Source organism: Monodelphis domestica, chromosome 1, assembly GCF_027887165.1.
Source record: "Monodelphis domestica isolate mMonDom1 chromosome 1, mMonDom1.pri, whole genome shotgun sequence".
Lineage (NCBI taxonomy): Eukaryota > Metazoa > Chordata > Mammalia > Didelphimorphia > Didelphidae > Monodelphis > Monodelphis domestica.
The window spans coordinates 443,779,319-443,807,260 of NC_077227.1; the positions used below are offsets into that span (position 1 = coordinate 443,779,319).

Consider the following 27,942-nt stretch of genomic DNA (forward strand, 5'->3'; position numbering starts at 1 on the left):
TATAATAAATCTTGGTGCTAATGACATACTTTCACTTTGTTAAGAGTAGAAGGAGAGGCTTTTTCCCTGCAAGACAGAAATGCTCTTTGACTCCATATTTTGGGAGTGGGAAGATTGGAGAGCTCTATCTAGCTGATGTGTGTATCTATACACATTGATTGAAACAAGGGTACTATTGAATCCATTAGCACCCAACAGACACAGCTCCTGAGAAAATAGTGGCAAAGATACACATCACCCTCAGAGTCTGCTTTTCAGATGCTCTCCACTGTCCAAATCCCTTGAGCCATCTGGTGAAGCCTGTGGACGTCTTCTCAGAAGAATGTTTTTAGTTGCAGAAAGTAAAATACATAGAATTACAGAGGAAACTAATAGTGCTGAAAAAGAGTTATCAAGGTAGTTAAAAAAAAAAGTTCAGGTGCCACAGGTTAAGAACTCCTGATCAATAAGTATTAATCAAAGATAGAATTTTCAAGGAGCTATTCATAAAAGCAAGAAGGAAATACAAAACTCCTTTCTGTTTTTCATTCAGATTCAAATTTTAAAAGACATTCTTTTGTCACTTAGATTTGTCTAAAAGATGTTGTTTTCTTCTATATGGTCAGTAATCTTTCTTTAAAAATAGGAGACTCCCCAATTACCAGATGTTTAACCTAACTTTAGAAATGTGGGTTTTATTGTCACTCAGAAAGGATGCCAGATAACTTAGAGCCAAGCCTGAGGTCACTCAAGGTTCAGGGTCCTCTGTCTAGGTGTGGCAGTCAGTTGAATAAGTGGTGAGAGACACTGTATGCTCAATCCTGTGTTTAGGCATCACACAATGTTCTGCCATGCACAGGGTTTGCATTTATTTTATAGGTTCAGTGAGGACATACTTTTCTGACACACAATCATTTATCAACATGCATGTTTCCATAGAACATAACAACAGACGCAAAGCCTAAGGAGATAGTCAACAAAACATTATTGCTATAACAGAAATAGATGAATGACATAAACAGGGTGATCTGGAGGTTAGTTCCCCCTGACCTATGGGATGATCAACTAGGAGAATCATTGTTGCTTTTGATCAGCTTTCACAATCAATCACAATTATTTAGGAGATGGGTAACAAAACATTTCATAGCTAAGTATGGGGTTAGAGGGTAACTTAAAACAGACCTGAATTGGAATTTTCCTCAATTTCCAAGTTGCATTTTTCTTGTGTTTGATTCAAGCACCAGGCAAAGTTGCCTGGTATGGTAAACATAACGAACCAGTGAAGTGTGTCTGTAACTTGTGTTTCAGAGAAATGATTGATGTATCTGTGATGCTTGGTCTGCAATGGGTGTGGGGCCTCTGTATATACCTCTGCTAAGAGAAAGAAAGGAGGAGTAATGGGTAGTGATCTTTGGGTTTTAATTCTGTGAATGTAATCTTTTTGGGGTACTATTCTAAGGGAGTTAAAGTGGGACTTATATATGTTAACCCTATAAGTATTTGCTCTCAATATTTCTCCTGTATTGGGGAGAGAACAATAATCATAACAATTCCATTAGTAAGGGAAGTTAAAGAGAGAAGTAATATAGAGGGGGTTCCTGGGTGCCTTATTTTCTGGGGGCTGCTTTGCAGTCTCCATTCCCCAGATTGCAACTTTGTCAGACAGTGGGGGTATGATGACTCCCCATAAGATAACACTCAAAAAATATTTTTTTTCCTCTCTTTTTAGCTGGTTGAAATGTTAGATATGTCTGTTCCTGCTGTTGCTAAACTGAGACGTCTTTTAGACAGTCTGCCAAGGGAAGCATTACCGGACATCCTCACTTCAATTATCCGCACGAGCAACAAAGAGAAGCTCCAGGTATTGTGCCTTTTTTATAAATTGCAAGGTCCTTCTTATTTTTAATTTGAATCAAGGTCATGCTTTGGCTAAATAGCCTTCCTCTTAGAAATGACTGGACAGTAACTGGAATTAGTGATTGAAATGCTTCCCAGAAATCTTTGTTGAGTAACTTTTAAAAAATGTACCATTTTACATATTTCATAGCTAAAAAATACTTCATCATTTTGCCCAGTACTTGATTATTCTAAAATGCTTTAGAGAAATGGTATAAGGTAGTATAGCATTGCAGATTGAGGACTGGGCTTGGAGTCAGAAATATCTGAGTTCAAATCCTCTTATCTCATAAACTGTCTGGCAAAGGGCGAGTTATTTCTCTCTCTGAGTTTCAGTTTCCTCTTCTGTAAATTAGAGATATCTATAGTATCTTTCTTATATGGTTATTGTAAGGCTATTATAATGTGGGTAAAACACTTTGAATACTTTGAGGTGCTATATATATAAATATTTTTAATATCACTGACAGTAGTCTTGATTATTATTTTGATAGCATTATTCTGGGCTAAAGACATCACTAAAAAGAGAAGAAATATAGGTACTGAATGATAATACATGTATAACCCAATGGAATTTGCTTGTCAGCTCTGGGAGGGGGAGGGTAGAGGAGAGGAAGAGAATATAACTCATGTAACCATGGAAAAATATCTTATAAATAAATAAAAGAAAGAATAGGAAATAAAACATTCTTATTACATTTAACACTTTTTTATTCAAGACCTCTGAGACTTCCTTTTTGAAACATTAACTGGAATGTCTCAGTTATATATTGGCTGTTTAAAATTGTGTCTTTATTTTTATTGTGTCAACTATACTGATGTTATATCTTAAGCCCATTTTATCTTTTTAACCATGGATCATATATAATTGCTGAAAGGTATGCCAGCCAAAATACCATGAGCAAATATTGTTCATTAACTTGTTTCTTTTTTTAGATTTTGGATGCTGTGAGTCTGGAGGAGAGATTCAAAATGACCATACCTTTGCTGGTAAGACAAATCGAAGGTCTGAAATTGCTCCAGAAAACCAGAAAACACAAGCAAGATGATGATAAGCGGGTATGCCCTATTTTTTATCTTTTTTTTCTTTCAGGATTCCAGGTGGCTTTACATTAGGAATGAGTCTTGATAATCTTCATGTTTCTATAGTAATGTCATTCCTCTAGAACTCAGTTATTTGTAACTTCACCTTTCCAGAATGCAAATAAGAATCAGGAAATAAATGCTATGGGAAATGAGAGGGAAATGTCAATAAATCTTGTATGAGATCCCCCCTCAGGCCATCATTTAGTTTGGCTCTTTGGTTTGCAAGCTTACAACAGAGAAGCACCAAAAAATTGCAAGGGGAAGAGTTGTGGATGGGCATATTTATAGTAACAAGAAGGGATAGGCATCAGCCTGATAGTGAAGGAAAAGACAGAAAAACTCTAAAAAATTATTCTGTGTTCAGAAGCCCTACATAACAAAATAGGTCCATCAGGAATCACTGTATTAATATACAGTGCAATGATTGATGCTCATTATGGGGATCGCTTGTCATCAAAACCAAGTTTTATTGTGTTTATTATCCTTTTTAAGACAATAGCAAACTCTGTGATACATTTCAGAAAGATTTCCATCCAAAAAGATTTTTTTAAATACATATTTTGGTATAAAGTGTGGTAAACTTTCTTTTATTCAGGAAACTCAGTTGTCTAAATATGTTCTCCAATAGTTCCATATAATCCAGATTTTACTAATATGTTTAATAAATCAGAATCTTAGAGCTAAAAGGGACTTTAGAGATTCAGTCTAAGCTTTCTCATTTTACAAATTAGGAAATGGGCTTTGTGATCTTGTAGGGTCATCCTCAAATTGTATCAACTGATAGTACCACCTGACAGTACAAATTTAAAACCAGAATCCAGATCCTTTCACTTTCATTCTGATTCTCTTTTTAGACACTTTCCTTAGTTCTAGGAATGCAAAGAAATTGGGAGCATTCTGTTTGGAGAAGACAGTGCATAAAGGGGAGCTGAAAAGTGAGGGAAGTTTCCCAAGGAGTATGGTATCATAATCTGGAAAATCAGAGACAATTGATTTGAGGACCTTCCCCCAAGTGGAAGAACTCACCAGCAGGAAAAGGGGCCTAAAAGAGTACTCAGGAGATAGGGGAGGCAGAATGGCTTACGTAGTCTGGAGAAAATTTGGAGGACCTTGAATACTCGACAGTGATTTGGGTTTTATATTTGAGGTACCAGTTGTGTCTAAGGAAGAGTATAGCATGAAGCAGTAAGTTTTCTAGTCATATTTTTCAAGCAGAAGTATATAGGAAAGATTTGGAGGAGAAGGTATTGAATCTAGGAATGTTATAGAAATATGTAAGATTTTGCTGTTTGAAGGGTCTTGAGAGATCATTTATTTCAATTCACTAATTTGACAGATGAAGACTATGAGGTCTCGATCATTCCAGAAGTTTTTAGAAATACTTCAGTGTATATTTGTTGTTCTTCAGTCATTTTCAGTCGTGTTCAACTCTTTGTGATCCCATTTGGGATTTTCTTGGCAAAGGTCCTTGCCATTTCCTTCTCCAGCTCATTTTACAAAGTGACTTACCCTGGGTCCCATAAATAGTGAGGATCTGAGACCAGTTTTGATGAGTCTTCCTGATTCCAGGCCTGGAGTTTTTTAATGATTGTATCACCTGGCTGCCCATAGATTGGGACCAGGTTATCCTGTAATACAATAAACATTTATTAAACACTGATGATGTACCACACTGTACTGAATGTTGGTGGTTCAATTAATAAAAACAGTCTTTGCCCTTAATGAGCTTAGACTCTAATAAAAATGGAAACAAAATACAAAAGGAGACAAACAAATGGGGGAGAAAGAGATGGGCCAAGATCCCAATGGGTTTCCTGTTTCCTGGATTGTGTTTAATGATAGAAGAAGCAGAGGTTCACATTAGCTGACATTGCTTAGTCAAGGAACTTAAGTCCCACTACGTGTACCCAAGATATTTTCCCTTCTTTATGTCAATATTATCAACCTCATAATAGGAAAAGAGAGAAAATGAGAGAGATCACCTTTCTTTGATCAACTTATTTGAAAATTATTATTTTAAAATAAAATAGCAATACAATAAATGCTCCCCACCCTCTCACATCTTTAGGTACTAAGTATTCCCACAATGTTCGGCTTCTTTCCTAGGAAGTTTTCATCATATCTAGTTAGCCAGCACCTTAAAATACTCAATTTAGCAAATATTGTTTCTATTCTATGCACAACAATAATAATTGCTAATTGCTTTTTATCTTAAATAAGAAGATAAACCTTGTCCTGGATTCTAGTTTTGTGCCCTTTGGAAAATTACTTTGCCCTTTCTGCCTATTTCTTCAACTATAAAATGTGGTAATATATTTCTACCTCACATGATTAATGTGAAGGAAACATCGTGAAAATCAGTGCTATGTAAAGTGTGAGTTGTGATTATTACTCTTCTATATTGGCTTAATATTTTTATTTAAAAAGCATGTAATTTTTTGTTCATAGCTCCATATGTGACAAAGTATTGACTCTTGTGATGAAGAGAAAGGACATGTAATGTGCTTCTGCTTTGTTGCTAAGGTTATAGCTATACGCCCCATCAGGAGGATCACACATATTCCTGGCACTTTAGAAGATGAAGATGAGGAAGAAGATAATGATGATATTGTCATGTTAGAGAAGAAAATCCGAACATCCAGTATGCCAGAGCAAGCTCATAAAGTCTGTGTCAAAGAGATAAAGAGGTGGGTTTGGGTACAAATAAAGTAGATCCATTATTTATGATTTTTCTTAAGGTTATTTGTGGTTTCAACTTGTGTAATCATAATTTCAGTGTTTATTTTATGTTTATACTGCAGCCAAAACCAAGGCTGAGCTCTGCTATCTTGCCCCTGCTATCTCAGTCATGAGTTAAAAATAAAGAATATAGACTCTTTTTACATTTTTTCACAAATTCCTCCAATATTCCTAGTATAGTAAAATAATTTTTTGGAAGTTTAATTGAGATGACATTGAATAAATAGACTAGTTTAGATAGAATTATGTTGGCTCTACCTACCCATGAATAATTAATATTTCTTCAGTTATTTAAATCTGACTGTATTTGTATAAAAAGTATTTTATAATTATATTCAGGTGCTTCCTGAGTTGCTTTTGGCAGGTATATCCCTATTTATTTTATTGTGAGTGACATATAGAAAAGCTAATGATTTCTGTACCCCACTTTGCTAAAATTATTAATAATTTAAGCTAATTTTTTATTTAAATCTTTAGGATTTTCCATATGTATGTATTATCATATCTTCTGCAAAAAGAGATATTCTTATTATTCCTTTACTCATTCAATTTCCTTCTATTCTTTTTCTTCTCTAATTGCTATTACTAACATTTCTAAAATAATATTAAATGATATTGGTAGTAATGGGCATCCTCATCAAGATTCTAACTTATCTCCATTACAGATGTTTGCTGATGGTTTTAGGTATATACTTCTTATCGTTCTAGGGGAGAAATCCATTTATGCCTATGCTTTCAAGTGTTTTTAGTAGGAATGAGTGATATATTTTGTCCAAAGTTTTTTCTGCATCTGTTGATATAATCATGATTTCCTTTGTTTCTTTTGTTGTTGATGTAACCAGTTATATTAATATTTTTCTTTATATTAAACAATTCCTGAATACTCTCATAATCCCATTTGGTCATAATGTATAATTTTTGTGAAATATTGTTGTAATCTCCTGGCTAATATTTTATTTAGGATTTTTGCACCTATATTCATTAATGACATTGTCCTAGAATTTTCGTTTTCTGGTTTTCCTCTTCCTCATTTAGGTATCAGTACCGTATTGTTTTATTAAAGGAGTTTGGCAGGACTACTTTTATCAATTGTTCTAAATTATTTAATATTGGAATTAGATGATTTTTAAATGTTTGGTAGAATTCACATGGAAATCCATTTGATTCTGATACTTTTTTTGTAGGCAGTTCATTTATGGCCTCTTCAATTTCTTTTTCTAAAAAAGTTTTTTTAGATATTCTATTTCCTCCTCTATTAGCCCAGGCAATTTATATTTTTGTAAATATTCTTCCATTTTACTTAAATTGTTACATTTGTTGGCTTATAATTGGGTGAAATAACTCCTAATAATTACTTTGATTTCATCTTCATTAATCATAAATTCACCCTTTTCATTTTTGATGCTAACAATTTTTCTTCTCTCTTTTTAAATCACATTAACCAATAGTTTATCCATTTTGTTGGTTTTTACATAAAACCAACCTTTAGTTTTATTTGTTAATTCACTAGTTTTCTCACATTTAATTTTTTTTAATCCCACCTTTAATTTTTAGGATTTCCAATTTGGTATTTAATTGGGGATTAAAAATTTTTTTTGTTACTTTTTAATTGCATACACAATTTATTGATCTGTTCTTTTTGAGAGAGAAATTTTCCTCTAATAATTGCTTTTGCAATATCCGATAGGTCTTGGTATATTGTCTCATTATTATAATTTTCTTTAATAAAATTATTGTTTCTATGACTTGTTCTTTAACCTGTTCATTTGTTAAGATTATGTTATTTAGTCTCCAATTTTTATTCTGTTTAATGATCCCATATTAAATATAATTTTTATTACATTATGAACTGAAAAGGATGCATTTCATATTTTTTCCTTTTCTGCGTTTACCTATAAAGTTTTTTTTATCCTAGCATACAGTCAGTTTTTGTAAAAGTACCATGTACTACTGAGAATTGTCTATTCCTTTCTATTTTCATTTAATTATCTCGAGTTATCTGTCCTATCTAGGTTATCTAAGATTTTATATATCTCTTTGTTTTCTTTCTTATTAATTTTTTAATTAGATTTATCTAGTTTTGAGAGGGGAAGATTAAAGTCTTCCTCTACTACATAGTTTTGTTGCCTATTTCTATCTGTAATTCTTTTAGTTGTTGCCTTAAAAATGTGGATACTGTAACATTTGGTCTATATAGGTTTAGTATTGATAATGCTTCATTATTTGAAGTATCTTTTTTTAACACAATGTAGTTTCTCTGTTTATCTCTTTTAATTAGATCTATTTTAGCTTTAACTTTGTTTAAGATGATTTTTTCTACCTTTGCTTTTATTTTGTCAGTTGAAGCATAATCTACTTTATTTTATTTTCACTTTATGTGTATCTGCCATTTTTAAGGATATTTCTTGTAAGCAACATATTGTTGGGTTTTGGTTTTTGATCCATTCTGCTCTCTGTTTCTTTTTTATGAGTGAATTCATATAATTCACATTCAAAATTACAATTATTAGTTGTATATTTCTCTCCATTATATTTTTCCTCACTGTTTTTCCTTTTTTGCTTTTCTTTTTATCCTGTTACTCCTCCGACACTTAATTTTTTTTCCTAACTGCTACATTCCTAATCCATACTCCTTCCAAGAGTCTTTTATTTATTTTCTTCCTCAGTCCACTAAGTTCTAAAACAGTCTATCCTTCAAAGATTTCCTACCTTGTCTTTTCCCTTTCCCTCTAGTTATTAATCTATTTCCCATCTAAGGATCCTTTATCCCTCATCTTACCCTCTTCTTTTTTTTTTTTAGTCCTCCTATATCTTATTATGAACATCCTCTAATGTTTTCTCCTTTATCTTACTCTTGCCCTTTGTGATATGATCATAGCATTAATTATCAAAACAGTCTGGTACTGGTTAAAAAATAGAAAAGTAAACTAATGGAACAGAAAAGACATGCAAGACAGTAATAAAAGATTATAGTAACCTTATGTTTGACAAAAAAAAAAAACTTTTGGTATAAGAATTCACTGTTTGGTAAAAGTAATCTGGAAAACTGGAAAGCAGTCTGACAGAAACTAGATATAGACAAATATCTTACCAAGAAAAATCAAAATGGATATGTGACCTAGGCATACAAAAAGATATAAGCAGATTAGAAAAATAGAGACCATATTACCTATCAGATTTTTGAGTAAGAAAATAGCGAGGTCCATCCAGCAGCCTCTCTGAGGACCCAGGGTTATCTCTGTCTAGATGTGACAACCCAGTTGGATAAAGGAGATGAGAAACACCGTGTATTCAACCCATGTATGCATATACAGTGATCCGCCATAGTGCCGTGGTTTGTTTATTATATAGGTTTTTCAGGTACATGCTTCTTTGACACACAATCAATTCTCAATGTATATGCCATTCTACATTTTGATTGGATATTATCAAATTAACTAAACAACACTCATGATGTTACTACAACATCAACAAAGAATTCTGTGATCATGTACTACGTTTCTACCACATTCTGTGATAGATATGAATAATGAGGACCATTGTGCATTTGATTAGCTTTCACTATCAATTACAATTGCTTGGGAGATGAATAACAAAACATCTTCACATCTAGTCATGAGGTTAAGAAGTGACTAAAAGCAGACCAGTTTTGGGGTTTTCCTCAATTTACAAGTTCTGTTTTTCTTGTGTTACTTTGAAGTGCCTAGCAATGCTGCCTGGTTTCTGTTCATCAACAAATTCATTGGAGTGTGAAAACTGTAGGGAAATTTTTATTATGGTGCTCAAGCATTTGGCCAGTGTTTATTGTCAGGTCTTGAAATGTATCTTGTGCTTGAGAAAGAAGGGGTTATGTGCAATAATCTTTGGGCTTTGATTCTGTAATTGCAGTCTTTCGGGGGTATTAATCCAGGGGAATTAAAGTGGGGTATATATTTATTGATCTTATAAGTATTTGCTCTCATATTATTTCTCCTGTATTGGGGAGAGATTAGAAATCATAGCAAATCCATTAGTAGGGAAAGCTGGGGAGAGAAGTCACAGAAAGGGGGCTGGTGGGGGGGCGCACCTCCTTTTCAGGGGGGCTGCTTTGCAGTTCCCACTTTCCCACTGTGACCATGTCAGCCGGTAGGGGTCTGTTGGCCCCCTGCAGGAGAAGAATTTATTCTTTTAAATTTTATCTTTATTTTATTCCAATAACACGTTTACAAATAAATTTTCCAAAGTTACATGATTCATTTTGTCTCCTTCCCCTCTTCCCTACCCCTTCAGGGAGTTGACAAGCAATTCCACTGGGTTATACATGTATTATAGGAGAAGAATTTATGAATAAACAAGAGAAAGAAAAGCATTGTAAGATATAAAATGATTTTGATTACATTAAAAAGTTTTTTAATACTAATGTTGTCCATTTTAGAAGGAAAGCAGAAAATTGAGGGGGGAATCTTATACAGTTTTTCAAAGAAAGTTCTCATATCTAAAATATAAAGAGAACTGTCAAATTTGAGAATACTCCCCAATTGATAAATGGTCAAAAGATATGAATAAACAGTTTTTGGATGCAGATGTCAAAGCTATATGTAACCATATGAAAAAATGCTTTAAATCATTATTAATTAGAGAAATGTACATCAAAATAGCTCTGAGAGATCATCTCACATCTATCAGATTGGCTAAAATAATAAAAGGGCAAAATAACAAAAAATGGAGACTAATACACTATTGATGGAGCTGTGAACTGATTCAACCATTTTGGAGAGCAATCTAGAATTATGCCCAAAGAGTTCTAAAACTTTGTACACCTTTTGACCCAGCAATACCACTATTAGGATTATTTCCTAAAGTGATCAGGGAAAAAGGAAAAGAACCTATATGTTCTACAATATTTATAGCAGCTTTCTTTGTGGTGGCAAAGAACTGGAATTGGTTAAACAGTGGTGGCATATTGTTGCAATGGTATTACTACTGTGCCATAAGAAATGACAAGCATGTTAATTTTTTAAAAACCTAAAATGACCTACATGAAATTATGAAGAGTGAAATGAGCAAAACCAAGAGAATATTATATATAGCTACAGAATTCATGTCTGAAGAATAATTTATGAATGTCCACCTCCAGAAAAAGAACTAATAAATAGAAACAAGCAAGATATGGTTTTATATATACACATACATCTTATTGTCAAATAATGCCTTCTTTAGTATAGAGAAGGGAGAGAAGGAGGGAGATATTTGAGAATTTTAATGTAACAAACAGATGAATTTTAAAAAAATTTAATAAGAACATAAACTCCTTGATGGCAGAGATTGGTGTAGGACATTGTAGTTGCTTCATAAATGTTTCAATTTAATTGAATTGAAAATTGCAACAGTTGCCATCTTCTAATCTCTTGTTCATCTTTTTAGGCAAATTTATTTAATATTCCATTCTTTTGGATATGTCATTCCTTTTTTTTTTATTTGAAAAGTTTTATTTAATTAATTTAGAATATTTTTCCCATGGTTACATGATTCATGTTCTTTCCCTCCCCTCCCAGCCCCCTCCCATAGCCAACAAGCAGCTCCAATGGGTTTTACATGTATCATTGATCAAGACCTATTTCCATATTATTAATATTTGCATTAGGGTGATCGTTTAGAATCTACATCCCCAATCATATCCCCATCAAGTCATGTGCTCAAGCAGTTGTTTTTCTTCTGTGTTTCTACTCCCACAGTTCTTTCTCTGTATATGGATAGTGTTCTTTCTCATAAGTCCCTCAGAATTGTCCTGGATCATTGCATTGCTGCTAGTAGAGAAGTCCATTATGTTCAGTTGTACCACAGTGTATCTGTCATTGTGTATAAAGTTCTCCTGGTTCTGCTCCTTCACTTTGCATCAATTCCTGGAGGTTGTTCCAGTTCACATGGGCATGTCATTCTTAATTTTGAGACTTCCAAGGTCTCCAGTTTTCTACTTCCCTGGCACCCAGGAAATGTCTTAATCATTATTTCTTTTGCATTTATCATTGGACATCTGTCAATTTCACAGTTTCCTTCTTCTAGAATTACCTAGCTCTCATTGTGCAACCATCTCATTGAATCAACTTTCCTTAAATCATTAGGGTACAAGTGATGACCCGCTTCTCTATTTCTCCCTATGTAAACAGTGCAGCAAGTTCAGGTTATTGCTTTGTAACCTTACAGAATGTGCTTAGCTTTTCTTCAACATAACAGTAATTTGATTTATTTAGCATTTGTTGCATTGTCAGCATGTTCTTTAGATGCCATTATCATCTTTTACAAACTCTTGAGGGTAAGATATAGTATAGTACAGTAAAACCTCAGTTAACTGGGATGCTCAGGGAGTAGGCTTTTCTACTTCGTAGAATATGATGGTCATTTCAGGATTGAATCAAAAACCATTTTTGTTTCAGCCCTTGTAAAAAACTTTTATTAAAAGTCTGAATCTCCTTTCTTACTTTAGTAGAGCTTAGTGAAAATAATTGAATCTGTCAGGATTTGGCAGTACCTAAGGATTGTTAATAATGAGTACACAATACTGTTTAGAGAGGAGATAGAAGATGTTGTCCTAATCTCATGATATCTGTTAATGAATTTCATTGAATATTTACCTTGTCCAAAGTATATTAGGCACTAGGAATATTCTAGAGGTCAGTTTTAAAAAAATAAATCTCTAATATTAACTGGTCTTAACCTTAAAAGGATAATGTTTTTAAAATCTAGTTAACAGTTCTCATTAATTGAGTTCTAGTTATTGGAGGCTTTTCTCTGTTGTATTTTGTAGTATTTGTAGTTGGATCTTGATGGTGATGTAGGAAATCAGAGGAGCCAGGTAAATGAATATATTCTACTTTTGGATGTTTTGGTGGATATTCCTCATCAGACTTTGAATATGTAATCACTGATGGGTCTTTTTTTCCACCTAGTTTTCAAGGTGAACGGTTGTATATTGACTGCAGCCTCAAAATTAAGTGACCTCCTATATATATTGAGAAAGTAGCTGTTTCTCCTCAAATTAACATCACCTCTCCTTTCAGAAACCACCTGGCATAGTTGAGCTCTGCCTGTTGGGTTGTCTTCCTAAACAAATGGCCCTGTTACCATTAATCAAGAGAGGAAAATGGACTGTATATTGCTTTTGCAGTAAAGTCTTCTATGTCATTGAGCTTGTTTTTTGTGTATATATATATATATATATATATTTTTTTTTTTGGAACAGACTGAAAAAAATGCCTCAGTCAATGCCAGAATATGCCCTGACAAGAAATTATTTGGAACTCATGGTGGAATTACCTTGGAACAAGAGCACAACTGGTAAGCGAACAAGAGCACTGGTAAGCCCAGGGAAACATCCCTCCTTATAAACTGATTATTGACCTGAAAAAGACCCAAAAGTTTTCCTTTTGAAACACTGACCACTAATTATTTTGACTCCAATCCAACAAATATTGTTTTCTATGTAAAAGACATCTGTCAGGAATTCAAAGACAAAGAGAAAACTGTTCTTGCCCTCACATAGCTTGTATTCTAAGAATGCTGGAAATAGAGTAAACTGATAAGGATATACATTCAAATCAGAAAAGTGTATACATTGTAGTTTGAGGAGGGAGAAATATAATTTACTCCTCTATTACTTAAAACCTCCTTTAGTTTTTAATTCTTGTTTAGATAGTTTCAGTACAAGCATTCTATCTCTTTACTTAGATTGGATTGGATTGGATTGGATTGGATGGGATACTGAACTGGATTGGATGCCAGTTTAGACCTTGCTGTAAGATTTATATTTAAAGGGAATCAGTTAATAGCAGAAGTGAGGGAGATATGAATAAAGGCCAGTCTATGCAAAGGTTCAGGGGCAGGAGAGGATGAAATCCTAAGTTCAGGGAACAACTTGGAGGCCAATTTGCACTGGACTGCAGAATATGTTAAGGAGAGGAATAGTAAATTAGAGCTAGTCACTGCAACAGTTTGAATAAGGGCTCTGTGAATCTTTGGAGTTTTTAGGTCGTGACTTTCAAGCATCCAGTGATTCTTAAATGATCTTTAATCCATCTATTTTCCAGGTCAGTTGTTTTTGCTCAGTTTGTTTTGCTACCTCACATTTTCTCCAATTTTTTTTTCAGTCTTTGACTTTGTTCTAATTTTTTTGAAACCCTTATCTTCCATTTTATAATCAATACTAAGCACCCATTCCAAGACAAAAGAGCCATAAGGGCTAGGTAGTTGGGAGTTAAATGACTTGCCCAGGGTCACACAGCTAGGAAGTATCTGAAGCCAATATCCTCCCAACTCTAGTCCTTGCGCTCTCTCTCTACCACTGCCCCTGTTTTAATATTTTTTTGATGTCTCATGGCATCATTGGTTTCCATTTGATAATTTTCAGGGACTTATTTTCTTGGATAAGGTTCTGTACCTCTTGTTCTAAGCTGTTCATTCTCTTATAATATCTTCTAAATCCTCATTTCTTTTCCCATTTTTTCCTCTGCCACTCTCATTTGGCTTTTAAAATAGTTTTTCAGATTTTTTAAACTCTTGCTTTAATTTTTCCGGGAATTTTGTTTAGATTTGTGCTCAAGCTGTATTTTCCTTTGAGGTTTACAAGTCATTCTCTTTTTTCTGAGTTTGTCTTGAACTTCCCTGTAGCTATAATAATGCTTAATGCTGGGATTCTGTGCACTTCCTGGGGAATATATGGCTTGAAGTTCTATCCTCTTAACATCCTTTTGCTGGTTTTAAGGCCCAGGATAAAGGGCCTGCATGTTTTCAGTGCCCCCAAAGTAATGTGATCCAAGGTGAAATCTGTTTACTACCCTTGTGGTATGAGTTCTGCTAGTTCTTGACCCAGATTTGGGTTTTTTATCTTGACCTTATTTGGCAATTTTGGTAGAGAGCTGCCAGACAAAGCCACTATTAGCTCACTGGGACACTGCAGGGTCAGAATGACAGAATCAGTCTCCTGGGCTCCACTTTGGTCCAGGACTTCTACACTAGTTGTCCCAATGCAAACTTTCACCACAGCTGGAAGCTAAATATAAGTCCCTGCTTTACTTCTGGAATCAGAGCTATACCTCTACTATTTGCTTTCCAACTTGTTTCTTATTTAGAACCTAGGTAGGGCCTACCAGAAGCTGATATTCTCCATCACCCCTATGTACAGATTCTCATCTTGATTGGGCCAGGATCTGCATAGTGGGTGACAGAGCTACCAGATGAAACCTATTCCTGTACTCTGCACTAGTTCAGGGATCTCTTCCTGCCCCAGTGCCCAGCCTCTACTCTCTATCTATCCCTGAACACTATAATTCTCTGCACATGGTGCACTCCTGGTCAGACCCAGTCCTCATTGTCAGATCTCTCTGTCTCCCTAAACCAACCTGGTCTGGAAAAAATGATTTATTGTGACTTTTCCTTGGATTTCCCAATCAGAATCTGTCCTAGTGTGCTTTCTGCACTTCTTGGGGAGAGATTTGATGGAGGAGCTATCTGAATCTCTTCTTACTAGTCAGCTATCCTAACTCTGTCTCCTTCTAGGAGTTTTTAAATGAAAAAGAGGTCTGATCACTGTCTGCTACCACACTTCACTTCCTGCATTTGGCCATAGAATCCTCTCCAGATAAGCAACTGATAATTCAGTATCTGCTCTAGGGAAGAGAAAAGGAGAATACGCATACCCAAGACTTTTGTGTACATGTACAAATGAGATTTATTATAGGACATTCTTTACAACAAAGCAACATGGTATTATTTATAAAGAGTCATTTTTGGTGCCTTTGGTTCAAGCCCACTGCCTGTGCCATAGGAGCTATATGACCCTGGGCAAGACATTTAATCTCTCCATCTTCTGTCTGTCACTAGCAGGAAAGGCACCAGGCAGCATTGGTAGAGGGAATATCCTTACTTGGGAGTTCCTAATATATAATAATATACTACTAATAATAACATACTAATGAAAACTTTTAGTCAAACCCATATCTCAGTACTTATCATCTGCGAAGGGCTGGAGACCAGAGATGTTTCTATAGTCCTCTAAGTCTGCATCCATATTAAGGTGGTAGCTCCCAAGATAGTTTCCCAGCTTGCCCTTCTTGTACATGAAAAATCCTATTTCTGGCTTATTAAGGATACTCACTATTTTACGAGGGTATTGAGCTATCAATTGGTAGGAAACAAGGTATTACCTATTCCCTCAGCTCCCAGATCCGCATGTGGGAATGTTTGAGGGCTATAATTGATCAAAATTGAAAGAATTAAGAATTAGAGTATCAGAATGTTCCCCCATCTATTTAAGGTTGTCTAATAAGGGGAATGTGGAGTATCTAGTATCCCTTCTGCTATGGAATTGATGGATTCTATCTATGAAATTATAATTGAGAGACTTCTGCAAGTTTTAATAATGAAAGCATAAGAAAGGAAGAAATTCCATATGTATATAGGATAATAATAAATATGAATATAAACCTTCCCAAGGAACCTCAACTTACTTTTGCTTGGCCATTACTATTGGGTTGCTATCTGAAGTAAGGATATGCTTTGTAAGTTTTTCCCTTGGGATTCTACAGATGAATTCTAACTAAGGAGCAGGAAATAAACTTCTACTAGCCAAAGATCCTAATATGGAGGAAGAGGAAAGAAAAACCTATTTGTTAATATCATCATCCATAGATGCAAATATATTTAGCAAGCAATATAATTTCATTTGCATTTCTCAGAGGAAGGATGTGTCACTTGCAATTATGAAATTCTAAGAAGTACACTCATCTTCTGTGTATCATAAGGGAACCACAAACCACACATTATGAAATAAATTGTGATAGTCATAATTTAGTAGTCCTTATAACAACTATAAAATAAGTCTAAAAGAATTCCTTTATTCCACCATTGAGACATTTTTTAGGAGACCACACTAACTTCTTCTAGATACCAGAGAGAATAGAAAAAATGCATGCCCGTGACCCAAATTCCCAAATCTTTTACAAACCCTCCTCACCATGCCAATAAAAGTTATATTTCCAAAAACCTTTTGTCAAAACCAGTTTTTTATTGTGCACCTACTGTATGCAAAGCAAAAAGATAACTGGCTACATAAGGCAGTCTATTCTACAGGCAAAGAGAATATTAAAAATAGTTCCTTTTCAGTTGCAAAAAGAAGCTACCTATAAAGACAGTATAAAGAACAGAGCTGTTGATTTCTGTTTTGTTTTGTTTTGTTTTAACTTCTATTGAATTTTTTTACCTCTTCATTGCATAAATTTCTTTTAGGAATTTAAATCTGTTTTATCTTTGTTTAATTAATTGCCCTAAGAACATTCTTTCTCCCTGCTTGGTGAATTAGGGACCAGTTTAGTACTTGGTATACAATTTATTCAAATGTGTTTCATATTTTTCAGAATAATTTTATTTTTATGTTGTTTTTAGTAACTGGGAGCTTAAATTCTTTTCTCACCAGCTTATCTCACCCATATATCAAACCATGCACCATTCCTCACTGAATGATGTGTGTCCCTGTATTGATTCATTATTAGATTTGCTGAGGATAGTAATGAAGTCACTCAGTTATTAATTAACTTAAACATAGGCATGAGATAAACTGTGGTTGTTTATTTTTATTGAGCAGGTATGTTATCTTGGCTTCCATTATTAATTCCACGTAGGAAAATGATAGATTCTTATACTTACACTTATTTGGTTATCATTCATGCATAGAATAAAAATTGTTCCTGCCAGATTGCCAGATTTTAGGATATTGAATTGTTAGAACAGTAGTCCCTAACTTCCTAAAAGAATAGCTCATGGAAAATGAGCACTATATTCTCTATACTTGTATTACACATTTTTTGAATGCAGTATTTTAAAATGAGATCACTTTTTTCTTAATGTTTTTATCAGTTTGAAATCAGTTTGAAAGTAAGCTTTCTCAGAGCATGTTAATGATGTGGTGCCATTTGTTTGCCCCACTGCTTATCTTGGGATCATTTGTAGAAGTCAGAAGTATATTCTGAAAGCATGCTCTTCTAGGCTTTAAGTCAGAGGATTTCTCATTTTCTGTTTTATTAATTTAAACTTACCTTCTCATATTCTCCAAGCATAGCTAAAGTCATAACACTACCTGCCCACTCCTTTGTGGTGGCAGGGGCAGTATTCTTTGTGTGGCTTCAGCTGGTTGCAAATCATGCATAATGGACTTATGGTCTATAGCATTTTATCATTGATGGCTTCTCTTGGAGAAGTCATGTAAAAACATCATCACAAATGTTCATGACTATCAGTTAGTTAGTAAACTTTAAGCCCTTACTAAGTGCCAGGCACTCTCCCAAGCTCTAGGTATAAAAAGGTAGAAAATAGTCCTTCCTTTGAGGAGCTCACAATCTAATGGAAGAGACAATATTCAAACATATATAGGGCAAATAGGAAATAATTTAACAGACTAGAAAAGGAGGTGACCAGGCTAGTCAGCCCAAATACAACACTGACATGCATGTGATATGGACCAAAGGAAGACTTTCTCTATAAGAGAAAAACCTGGGTAATAATTGCCCTGGATGAGAAGGGATTTTGTGTTGCGTTTTGGAAACACTGTATTTTATTTTTTTTAAACCCTTACCTTCCGTCTTGGAATCAATACCGTGTATTGGTTCCAAGGCAGAAGAGTGGTAAGGGCTAGGCAGTGGGGGTCAATAGTGACTTGCCCAGGGTCACACAACTGGGAAGTGTCTGAGGCCAGATTTGAACCTAGGACCTCCCATCTCTAGGTCTGGCTCTCAATCCACTGAGCTACCCAGCTGCGCCCACAGGAGTACAGTGATGATGGTGTGAGAGCTAAAAATCACATCAAAAGAAGATCAGCTGAAGGAACTAGAAGTGTTTATTTTGGAGAAGGAAAGCTGGGACAGAGTTGGAAAGATAATAATCACTACAGGCATTTGAAGAATTGTCATCTAGAAGGATTATACTTGATGTTTATTCTATGGTACCAGAGGACAACAATAAGAACAGTGCCTGGTACAGAAAGCTACAGAGATACAGATTTAGGTTTATTGTAAGAAAAAACGAACAACAATTACAGCAGGGTGTAAATGGAATGTCGGAGGAAGGATTACTCTTTTGTTGGATTAGATAAGATTTTGAGTCCCTTTAAGAAATAAGTGGAAGATCTGATTGGGAAATATATATTAGGAACAAGCCTGAACTGTACTAAACTAGCCTGTGAAGGGTCTTGAACACCAGACTTAGAGTTTGAACTTTCTCTTCTGGTCATTGAGAGTCATTAGAGATTTCTAAGTCAGGAAATAAAGTGATGAAAATCATTTTTTAAGATGAACCTGTCAGAAAAACCAATTGGAAGGCTCATTCCACTAATCTAGGCATATAGCTATATAAACTGGTTTTCAGCAGGCTATATAGTGAAAGGAAAAGAAGGAAAGAGATACTGCAAAGAAAGAGCAGTCTGACCAAAGGGGGAAAAAAATCGAATTTAATCTCTGTGAGTAGAATGTACAGTAATGAATAGGTCCTCATAATAGAGATGAATATGGACTAAAATTCCTTTATTTGATTTCTTTTATATTTCCTTGATTCTTATTGTTGTTTTTGTTCAAGGAATGAGGCAAAATCTATTGAGGAGCTTATCTTTAGCTCCTCCTTTGTTACTTACTAGTATACACAGTGTGAGAGAGTTTATCATTTTCCAGATTGGGTTTTTGTTTGCCACTTCCAATTTAAATATACCTTATATAAGAGACTTATTCATACTTTTACTTTAGTCTCTAGGTGCTCATTTTCACTAGATTAAAACAGGTCTCATGATTCAGGAAGTATGATTCACAGTACATTGCCATAGTTAACTTGAGAAGAAAGTTCTGCGAAATCTAGTGTTTTGGAACTTGCTGTGAAGAAAGACTGCCCTCCAGTGGAACCTTTCCTATTCAGAATGTTGGTACTGAATTGATAGCAGAAAAGAAATTCAGAGTTTCAGTCATGCTGTGAATATGGCAAGGCATGACTTCTGGTAAATGTCCTTTCCTTTGATCTGGCCCCACTTTTAGGGTACTGATGTAGATCTAGCTCCACGCAAGTGACTAGAACACATTGCCCTCTGAATCACCTTTCAGCCTAGTAAGCTAGCCTCTGTCTCATCAGACCTTGGGGGGCCCCGCCTCATTCACTGGCAATTTAGGGACAAGCTTGCACAGCCTGAAGAAGCAGATAGTGAACAGAAGAACTGCCACACTGATTCAGTTCCATCTGCTGTGAGTTGCTCATCCATGTGTTTGGCGAGGGAGATATTTTGCTAAAGAAACAGTAAACCCACAGCCTCACAATTATTGGCTCAACTGCTGTTAACCAGCCTGAGATTTGGATTCAAGTTTATAATAAACTGGTAATTGTGTTTTTTAAGACCTGATTTATGAGTGTTTAAAAAAAAAAACAACAACCTTCTAACGAAGTCGAGGGAATCTTTACAAATACAATTGCATATTTGGGCTTCCCTTCTTTCAGTAAACTATAGCCCTATGTTCTGATGATAATGACCTCTGTGAAATACTCAGAGCTGGAGAGGGCCAATCAGATTAAAATTATAATCTACTTTTTTTCCTTCACTGCTTCATCAAGATGCTCTGTGTGTGTGTTTTTATTTTGCTAGTTTTTATGGATTATACCTCCCCAGTTTCACTTATCCACTCACTTTTCCACTCACAGAACTGCCTCTGTAGTTTAGGTCCCCTCACTTCTCATCTTGATTTTTGCAATAAATAACTTTATAATATTTAAGAATTTAAAGTTCTAAGTCACTTAATGGTAACCTTGATGAAAACTTAATCTTGGAACTTTGTCCTAAAAGGAATGAGAAAAAATGTACACCCGTCCTTTCTTTATAGATGTGGAAAATTGTTGGTGTGGAACATGACATATACCACCAGACTCAGTTGATAAACTACTTTTTTCTTTTGTTATAAAGGCATATGTTACATGGAATAGATCTCTAAGTATGGGAGGGGATATATAAAGTTAAAGTAAAATAATATAAAGTTAATATAAAAGTATAACCATAAATCTATTTTGGAAAGTTTAATTTGGGAAACAAATTAAGAATACAAGTAGATTATGTAGAAATGATATCCCCTTGAAATTTTCTGGGTCTCAAAAAACTAACCTGTAGATCTAAATATCATTTCTCAAGAGGAAATAAATGACAACATACTCTCAAAATATAGAAATTACAATAGGACATTATCTTGATATTTTGGAAGCCTAAAACCCTCCTTATGTAGATGAGTCACATCTGAAACTCCACCTGAGGGGGGGCGGGGGGAATTCAATCTTTTTTTGACCTATCCCATTTTTTAATAACAGTTTAGCTATCAGGCCTGAAAGGGCTTCCTCAGTTTAATATAAAAAGAGACACTTGATTTTATTCAGATTTTTTTTCAATTTTATTACTTGACAGACCGCCTTGATATCCGGGCAGCCCGAATTCTTCTGGACAATGACCATTATGCAATGGACAAGCTAAAGAAAAGGGTTCTGGAATACTTAGCTGTCAGGCAGCTGAAGAACAACCTGAAGGGCCCAATCCTGTGCTTTGTTGGCCCCCCTGGAGTTGGTAAAACAAGTGTGGGCAGATCAGTAGCAAAGACCCTGGGTCGAGAATTTCACAGGATTGCACTGGGAGGTGTATGTGATCAGTCGGACATTCGAGGACACAGGTATTTATTTCTTTTAGTTCACTCTTTAGCTTTCAACTTAATTTTTTTAATTATTTTACTTGAGGCAGGAAAGGGACACTGCCTCGTTTTGTTAATATGCAATTTTTTTTAGCCCACTACTTTCACAACCTTACAGCCAAATTACTCTTGAAAGATGGTTTCCATAAGGTCTCAGCTAGTCATCCTCATGTTCCATTTGAGGGAAAAAGCAAATTCCTCAGGCAGAATTCTCTTTATAATTCATAAGACCAGGGACCAACAGATTCTGCTTTGGGTTGAGGTACTTCTTGAAATTTACAAATCAGATTAATTTCTCTGCTTTTAAAATTTTGGTTTTTTATGATAGCACAAAACTAACCAACCAAAAGCCTTTCTCCCAAGCCACCTTTTACAGATTACTTCTTAACAATTATGGACATTTATTGCATATGTAATAGCATTCTAATGTTAAACAACAAATAAACTTTATACTTCCATTATTTCCCATTTGGGCCACATAGCCATGCTCAAATTAAGTAGCCTTTCCATAAATATTCCTTTATAAAGATTAACAAAATAACATAGGAGTGCCAGTGTAGTTTAATGACTAAAAGGGCTGCATGAAGTCAAAGCCTGAATTCAGATCCTACCTACCTTCACATCCTGACTGAGGCCTTGAAAAAGTCCTTGACTACTCAACAGCAATCCAAACCTATAACATAAATTATAACTTTGATCTGCATCAAAGGAGAAAGTTTCTATACCAGGAATGCCCCCACACAAATGTAGTCATGAGCCAGATCAAAAAAAAAAATCTGCCTCATTTTTCCTCAGTCTCTGTGATTTGACCCTTTCAACCTCTTCTTTTTCTCTAATTTTGCCTTTATTTCTTCTCACACACTCTTCCCTTTTAACTCATACTTATCTTATGCTTCTAATTCATCCCATACCTTATGGTCATAGTAGTCTATACTACTTCATTCATGGAAGGAAGAGAAAGAAGGAGCCAGATGACTAGAGTGACTGCTTATTGAGCTAGAGAATTCTAGGTCTGAGTTCCCTAGCTCCTATGACTTAAGTGCCTTAGTACCATGACAATTGAAAAGGGAGCTTTGGTATTTTTTATTTATCAAGAGTAATATCTTCTCCTGTACTTAGAAAATCCCATTGAATTGATAATTATTAGAGTTAAAAAGGAAGGAAAACTATAGGTGTCTTTTGGGTTTAATTTAAGTGTCTTTTGCTTTGGGATTTCTTGTTTGTTTAAACTCCAGGATAAAGAAGAGTTGGTTTGGTACATAAAATGTAAATAATAAAAAAGCTTATCTATGAACTTCTTTGACACCTTAGCTTAAATTAAAAGCAAACAAATAATTCATTTTGTTCACAAGAACTTTTTTCCAATAATAGCTTACACTGATGTAGCACTTTATTGCTATCTATGAGTCCCCTTTGCTATAATACTGATCTCTGCATTACTCATTATGAATTTCTTTCTTTTTTAATTTTATTTTAAAATTTTTTCCATGGTTACATGATTCATGTTGTCTCCCTCCCTCCTCCCAAAGCTGATAAGCAGTTCTTTTGGGTTATACATGTATATTATCATTATGAGTTTCTTTAGATTAAGAAAAAAAATATGACAAGGTACATCTATACCATAAGTTTAAGAGGTATCCATCACAGTTGCTGATTGTCAAAAGTGTAGATTATGTTAGCAGTGAACTGGAACAAAATATCTGAAAAATGAAAAGTAGTCCCTGATTTAGAATGCCGTATTTTGTGTACATTTCATTTTCCACATACTAGAAGTTGCCTTATCCAAGTAGATAATGGAGGGAATTTTTTACTTTACCAGTTTGAATAAGAAAGGACAAAGAACTCTTCATTCAAATTACATGTTAGGCATAATTTTCTACAGGAAGTTTTTTCTTGACTCTTTCCTCATTCTTCAAACAGACACATTGCTAGGGCTCTCCTCTGGTATTTATTTTCTAATTGTTGTGTACATACTTACAGGTGTATAGATTTATTGCCCTGGTAGTATGTATGTTCCTTGAAGGCAAAGATCATTTCACTTTCATCTTTAGATCCCCATTGCCTAGCACAGTACCTGATAGATGGTAGGTTGTTGTTTTGTTTTGTTTTTTTTAAACCCTTATCTTCTGTCTTGTAATTAATTCACAGTAGTAATTTCATTTATTTCATTATTTTTATCAATTTCATTAATACTGTGTATTAATTCCAAGGCAGAAGAACAGTAAGGGTTAAGCGACTTGCCCAGGGTTACACAACTAGGGCTTTTTAAAATATATTACACATAGAAACAATTTTTGACAGTTGTTTTCTGGCATTTTGTAATTCATATTTTCTCCCTCCTCTTATGCCTTCCCCAAGGTGGTTAATAGTCTGATATTGGTCATACCAATGCTTTCATGAAATATATAACAAGTAGGCTCTTAATAAATGCTTGTCCATTGGTTGTTCAGGCAAAACTTTCCACATGTGAAAAAAATGAGAGAATTTTTTCAGCAAACAAGGACTCCTAATAGATTGCTAATTAAGTTCATTCTCTTTAGATCTTTCAGATGCTTTTTACTTCATTCCAAGGTTTGTTTTTAGTGTATTTTTGTTTCATTTTAATTCCCACACAAACCACTAGAGGCTGTTGTTTGCTTCCACAAGGAAGCAAAAAAGGCAAAGAAAGCTCTTTTTGCAGAATTAACCTAATTCCAGGATTTGAATCACACTTCCTTCTCCATAGATAGTAAGTTATCCAAAGTAGAGAAATAGTTTCTGAACCCACAGAGTAAAGATCTGGAGTGAAAGCAACTTAGGCTTCTTTTTTTTCCCTTTTCCTGGTGAGGTTACCGTGGTAGCAGTGGTAGTGAGATACCTGAATATGAATGAAGTTGGGGAAGATGACAGCCACATAGTATCACATTTCACCAGCTCCTGCACTCTTTTTTCCTCAGTTCCTTTCAAAATGAGTGGTAAAAATGTTGAGTATTTGTCAGTTCAAATCCCAAGGAATACAAGCTAAAAATCAGAAAGTATCTTTTTTTCTTTTGTAAGTTTTTTTTAGCATTTGAAATCTCTAAAGCATTTCACACAACATTCTTTCTTTTGAGTACAAAGACCATGAAAAATATAGATTTTTTTTGTGGAAAGGCTATGAAAAATATCTCTCCATTATGACACCTTCAGATATAAACCCCTCAAAATGAAATCTTTGAAAAGAGACTAACCATATGTTGGTTCAGATGGAAAATAAGACAAAATTACCATCTGATTTTGTTATTGTTGTTAAACCCTTACCTTGGTTCCAAGGCAGAAGAGTGGGAAGTTAAGGGTTAGGCAGTGGAGGTTAAATGACTTGTCTGGGAGTCACACAGCTGAACAGGAGCTCCCAGTCTCTGAGCCTGACTCTCAATCCAGTGAGCTATCTAGCTGTATAACCACCTCTCCCTCTCCCCACCAATTTGAATTTTAATTTACTGTGCTTAATTCTTGCTTTTATCCAAATAAAGATGATGTCATGCACTTCCTAAAATCAAACCTGAAGCCACAGCCACATATCTAGGTTGTAGAGACTGTGTGTGTAGTGAATTGCCAAGTCCCCTGGACTTGGTGTCAGAGGTATCTAGCTCAGTCACTGCTACTTAACCAATTATATAACCTTGAGCAAATCATTAGGCCTCACTGGGCCTCACCTTCCTCACCTAGTCTCTTGAACACTGTGAACTTTATTATCATATGCCACCCACTAATACCTCTGTGGCTAATCATCTCCCACCACCTATATCTTTTCCTGTTCCTTTATCAGAAGTCACAAAGGAGCAAACCAGCCCCAATCTCACCACTGATGTACTCATCTCCATCTTCAGCATTGCCTACTCCTTCCCCTGTGCCCTCTGAAATTCTTTCATATGATTCCTCTACTTATCTCCTTCCCCTTTTAAAAATTATTTTGTAAGAGATAAGAAATCTACATGCTTTTCCATTTTTTAATATATTTCTTTTCTTTTGAGTGACTTCACTGCCCAAGACAAAGACTTAAATAAGATCATAAAATGACTTTCCTTTTCCCCAAGACTTGTATTTGAAGAGAATGGGAGATAGGGGGAGCAACGTTTATGTCGGAAAGAATGTATCATTGGACTAAAATATATGCTCAATTTTTTTATTTTATTTTTTCAATGGAAGAAAATCTTATTTTCTCTCTCTTCCCCCCAGTCTGAAAAAAAGAAAAGTAAAACCCTTAAAATAAATATGAGAGTAGACAAGACAAATACCCTTATAGACCATGTCCAATAAGTGTCACCCCTCTGTCAGGAAGTGGGTAGCTTGTTTCATCATGTCATCTAGAGTCATAGTAAATTCACTGCATTGATCAGTGTTCTTAACATCTTTCAGAGTTGTTTGTCATTATAATGTTGTTTTTGAATAAATTATTCCAAATCTACTTTCTTCATTCTATCAGTTTATAGCCTTCTCTAAAACTGTCTTCATCATTTCTTTCAACAGCACTATTCCATTACATTCATGTGTCATAATTTGTTCAGTGTTCTCCAACTGATAGATATTCCCCTGAGTTTCCAGTTCTTTGTCACCATACACACACAAAAGAGCTATTGTAAATAAGTATTTTTTTATATATGGGGACTAAAATATTTGTTTAAAACACCATGCCTCTTATCTTTAAGAAATAAAAAAGTTGAAAAATGTAATACTAAAAATGCTCTTTGAATTAGCTTCCACCAGCTCTTCATTTTTTAATGACTATATTATAGTTATCTCCTAGCTGATTGGTGCTCAGCAGTGTTACCTATTAGAATGCCACTGGAGTATATTGCCCATTTACTTCCTAAAGTACTAAAAATTTTTATGAAGTTTGACTTTAAAACTTTTTGTTTGAAAAAAATATATATGCATATATACTTGTCTTCAAAGAAAGTTTATACCTGTATGTGCATACATACATGTGTGCATATGTAAACCTATACATGTCTACCTATATGTGTGTATTCACACATATAGTGAAATAGTTACTACACTGAGGTATATGTGAACCCTCAGTGTCCCTCAGTAAAGTAAGGCCCATGGCCTCACTTACTGGGACCAGTGAGGGATCAGGCCTATAAGCAGTGTTGGTAAACAGATAAAAGGGTTTATTGATAATAAAATGGAAGGATTAGGAAGGAGGATTAAGGAACTGGGTTTCCCTAACTCTAAGAAGTCTCACTAACCTCCCCCTTCATGTTTTTTGGGCTTTTTTTGTTTTTGTTTTTCTTCTTGATGGGCCTTGGGCCAGGTCCTGAGCTTGCCCTCCAGCCCTCAAACCAACACTGTCTCTTGATCAGATCAGGCTAGTTGTTATAAGGCTATTCTTTGATTGATTTAATCTTCTTAGTGAGGAAAGGTACTTCCCAGCAGATATATTCCATTCAACCTTACTGTAGATTTTGTCACAGCAGGGACTACAAAGATCAACTACCTTCCCTCCACTCAGCTCTAGGACAGGAAACAAAAAGCCCATTCAGTTGGTTTGTGTCCCTTCAAATCCTCTCTCTGGATTCCATAATCTATTGTCCTCAGGTTCCTAGGATGTGGCCAAACCAACTTTTACAAAATCAACCTCTCACTTAATACTTCAACCCATTTCTCTCTCTTTCCTTTCTACACTACAATAGTTAGCCCTGTTTTGTCACTGTACTTTCGAAAGAGAAAAGTTATATATCTGGGAGATTGCAGCTTGGACATGGGGTGGGTTTTGGGAACATATTTGACTTCACATAACAGTCCCAAAAATGCATTTTGGAAACTCCCATATCTTGCTAGTTGAACACTGGGGTCACATGCTTATTATTGGCATTCATGCGAATTCTTGTTTTTCCTTAGCCTGTGTGTAGCTACTACTGTTCTACTGTCTTAAAATAGCCAGAGGAAAACAGAGCTGCTTTATCAGGTCTCCCAGCTCTCTAAAAAGTATCAGGTTGGCTTTCATCACTTACCTTTTTCAAATGCAAATTTCATCTCCATCCATTTAGCCCAGAGATATCTGTTGGAGGATTGGATAGCCAGTTAGGAACAGTTTTTTAAATCAATCAATGTTTCATGATTAGGGGTTGCAGGGGGTGGGAAGAAGGCATTTTTTTCTTATTTTGCAGTTGTCCTACATTGAGAGTGTTTTTAACTTCATATTTTCGAGCCCATCTGTTTTAGGTATTTGATTACTAATAGGAGTACAGAAAGGAAAGAGATTGATTTTTGTTCCAAAGTGACCAGTAGAATTTTTAAAATTTCCCAAAATATCTATATAGTTTCTTTGTGATGCTTTTTATTTGCTTTTAACACATTATTATCTGTTCCTTTTACCTTCTAATGAAGGGGTTAATTGTTTAAATCACATATCTAATTTAGCTTGCTTCTCCATTTGAAATAAATATGATCCTCATTTCACTTTTGTTAAGGAATGTTGAAGTTCATTGGAAATAAGTTCAGAAAATAGATCATTCTTTAAAATGGTGGATCATTGAGATTTCCTTAAGAAAATATT

At 34.9% G+C, this 27,942-nt stretch overlaps 1 protein-coding gene across 1 annotated transcript in view; it reads left to right on the plus strand.

Moving 5' to 3' along the window:
• Positions 1 to 27,942, plus strand: part of LONP2 (lon peptidase 2, peroxisomal) — a 136,353-nt gene that overhangs the window by 29,122 nt on the left and 79,289 nt on the right. The window contains exons 3-7 of the mRNA XM_056812263.1: positions 1,709 to 1,840; positions 2,812 to 2,934; positions 5,485 to 5,648; positions 12,920 to 13,014; positions 21,146 to 21,404. Of these exons, the coding sequence (XP_056668241.1) occupies positions 1,709 to 1,840; positions 2,812 to 2,934; positions 5,485 to 5,648; positions 12,920 to 13,014; positions 21,146 to 21,404 (773 nt within the window). The remainder of the gene's footprint in view (positions 1 to 1,708; positions 1,841 to 2,811; positions 2,935 to 5,484; positions 5,649 to 12,919; positions 13,015 to 21,145; positions 21,405 to 27,942) is intronic.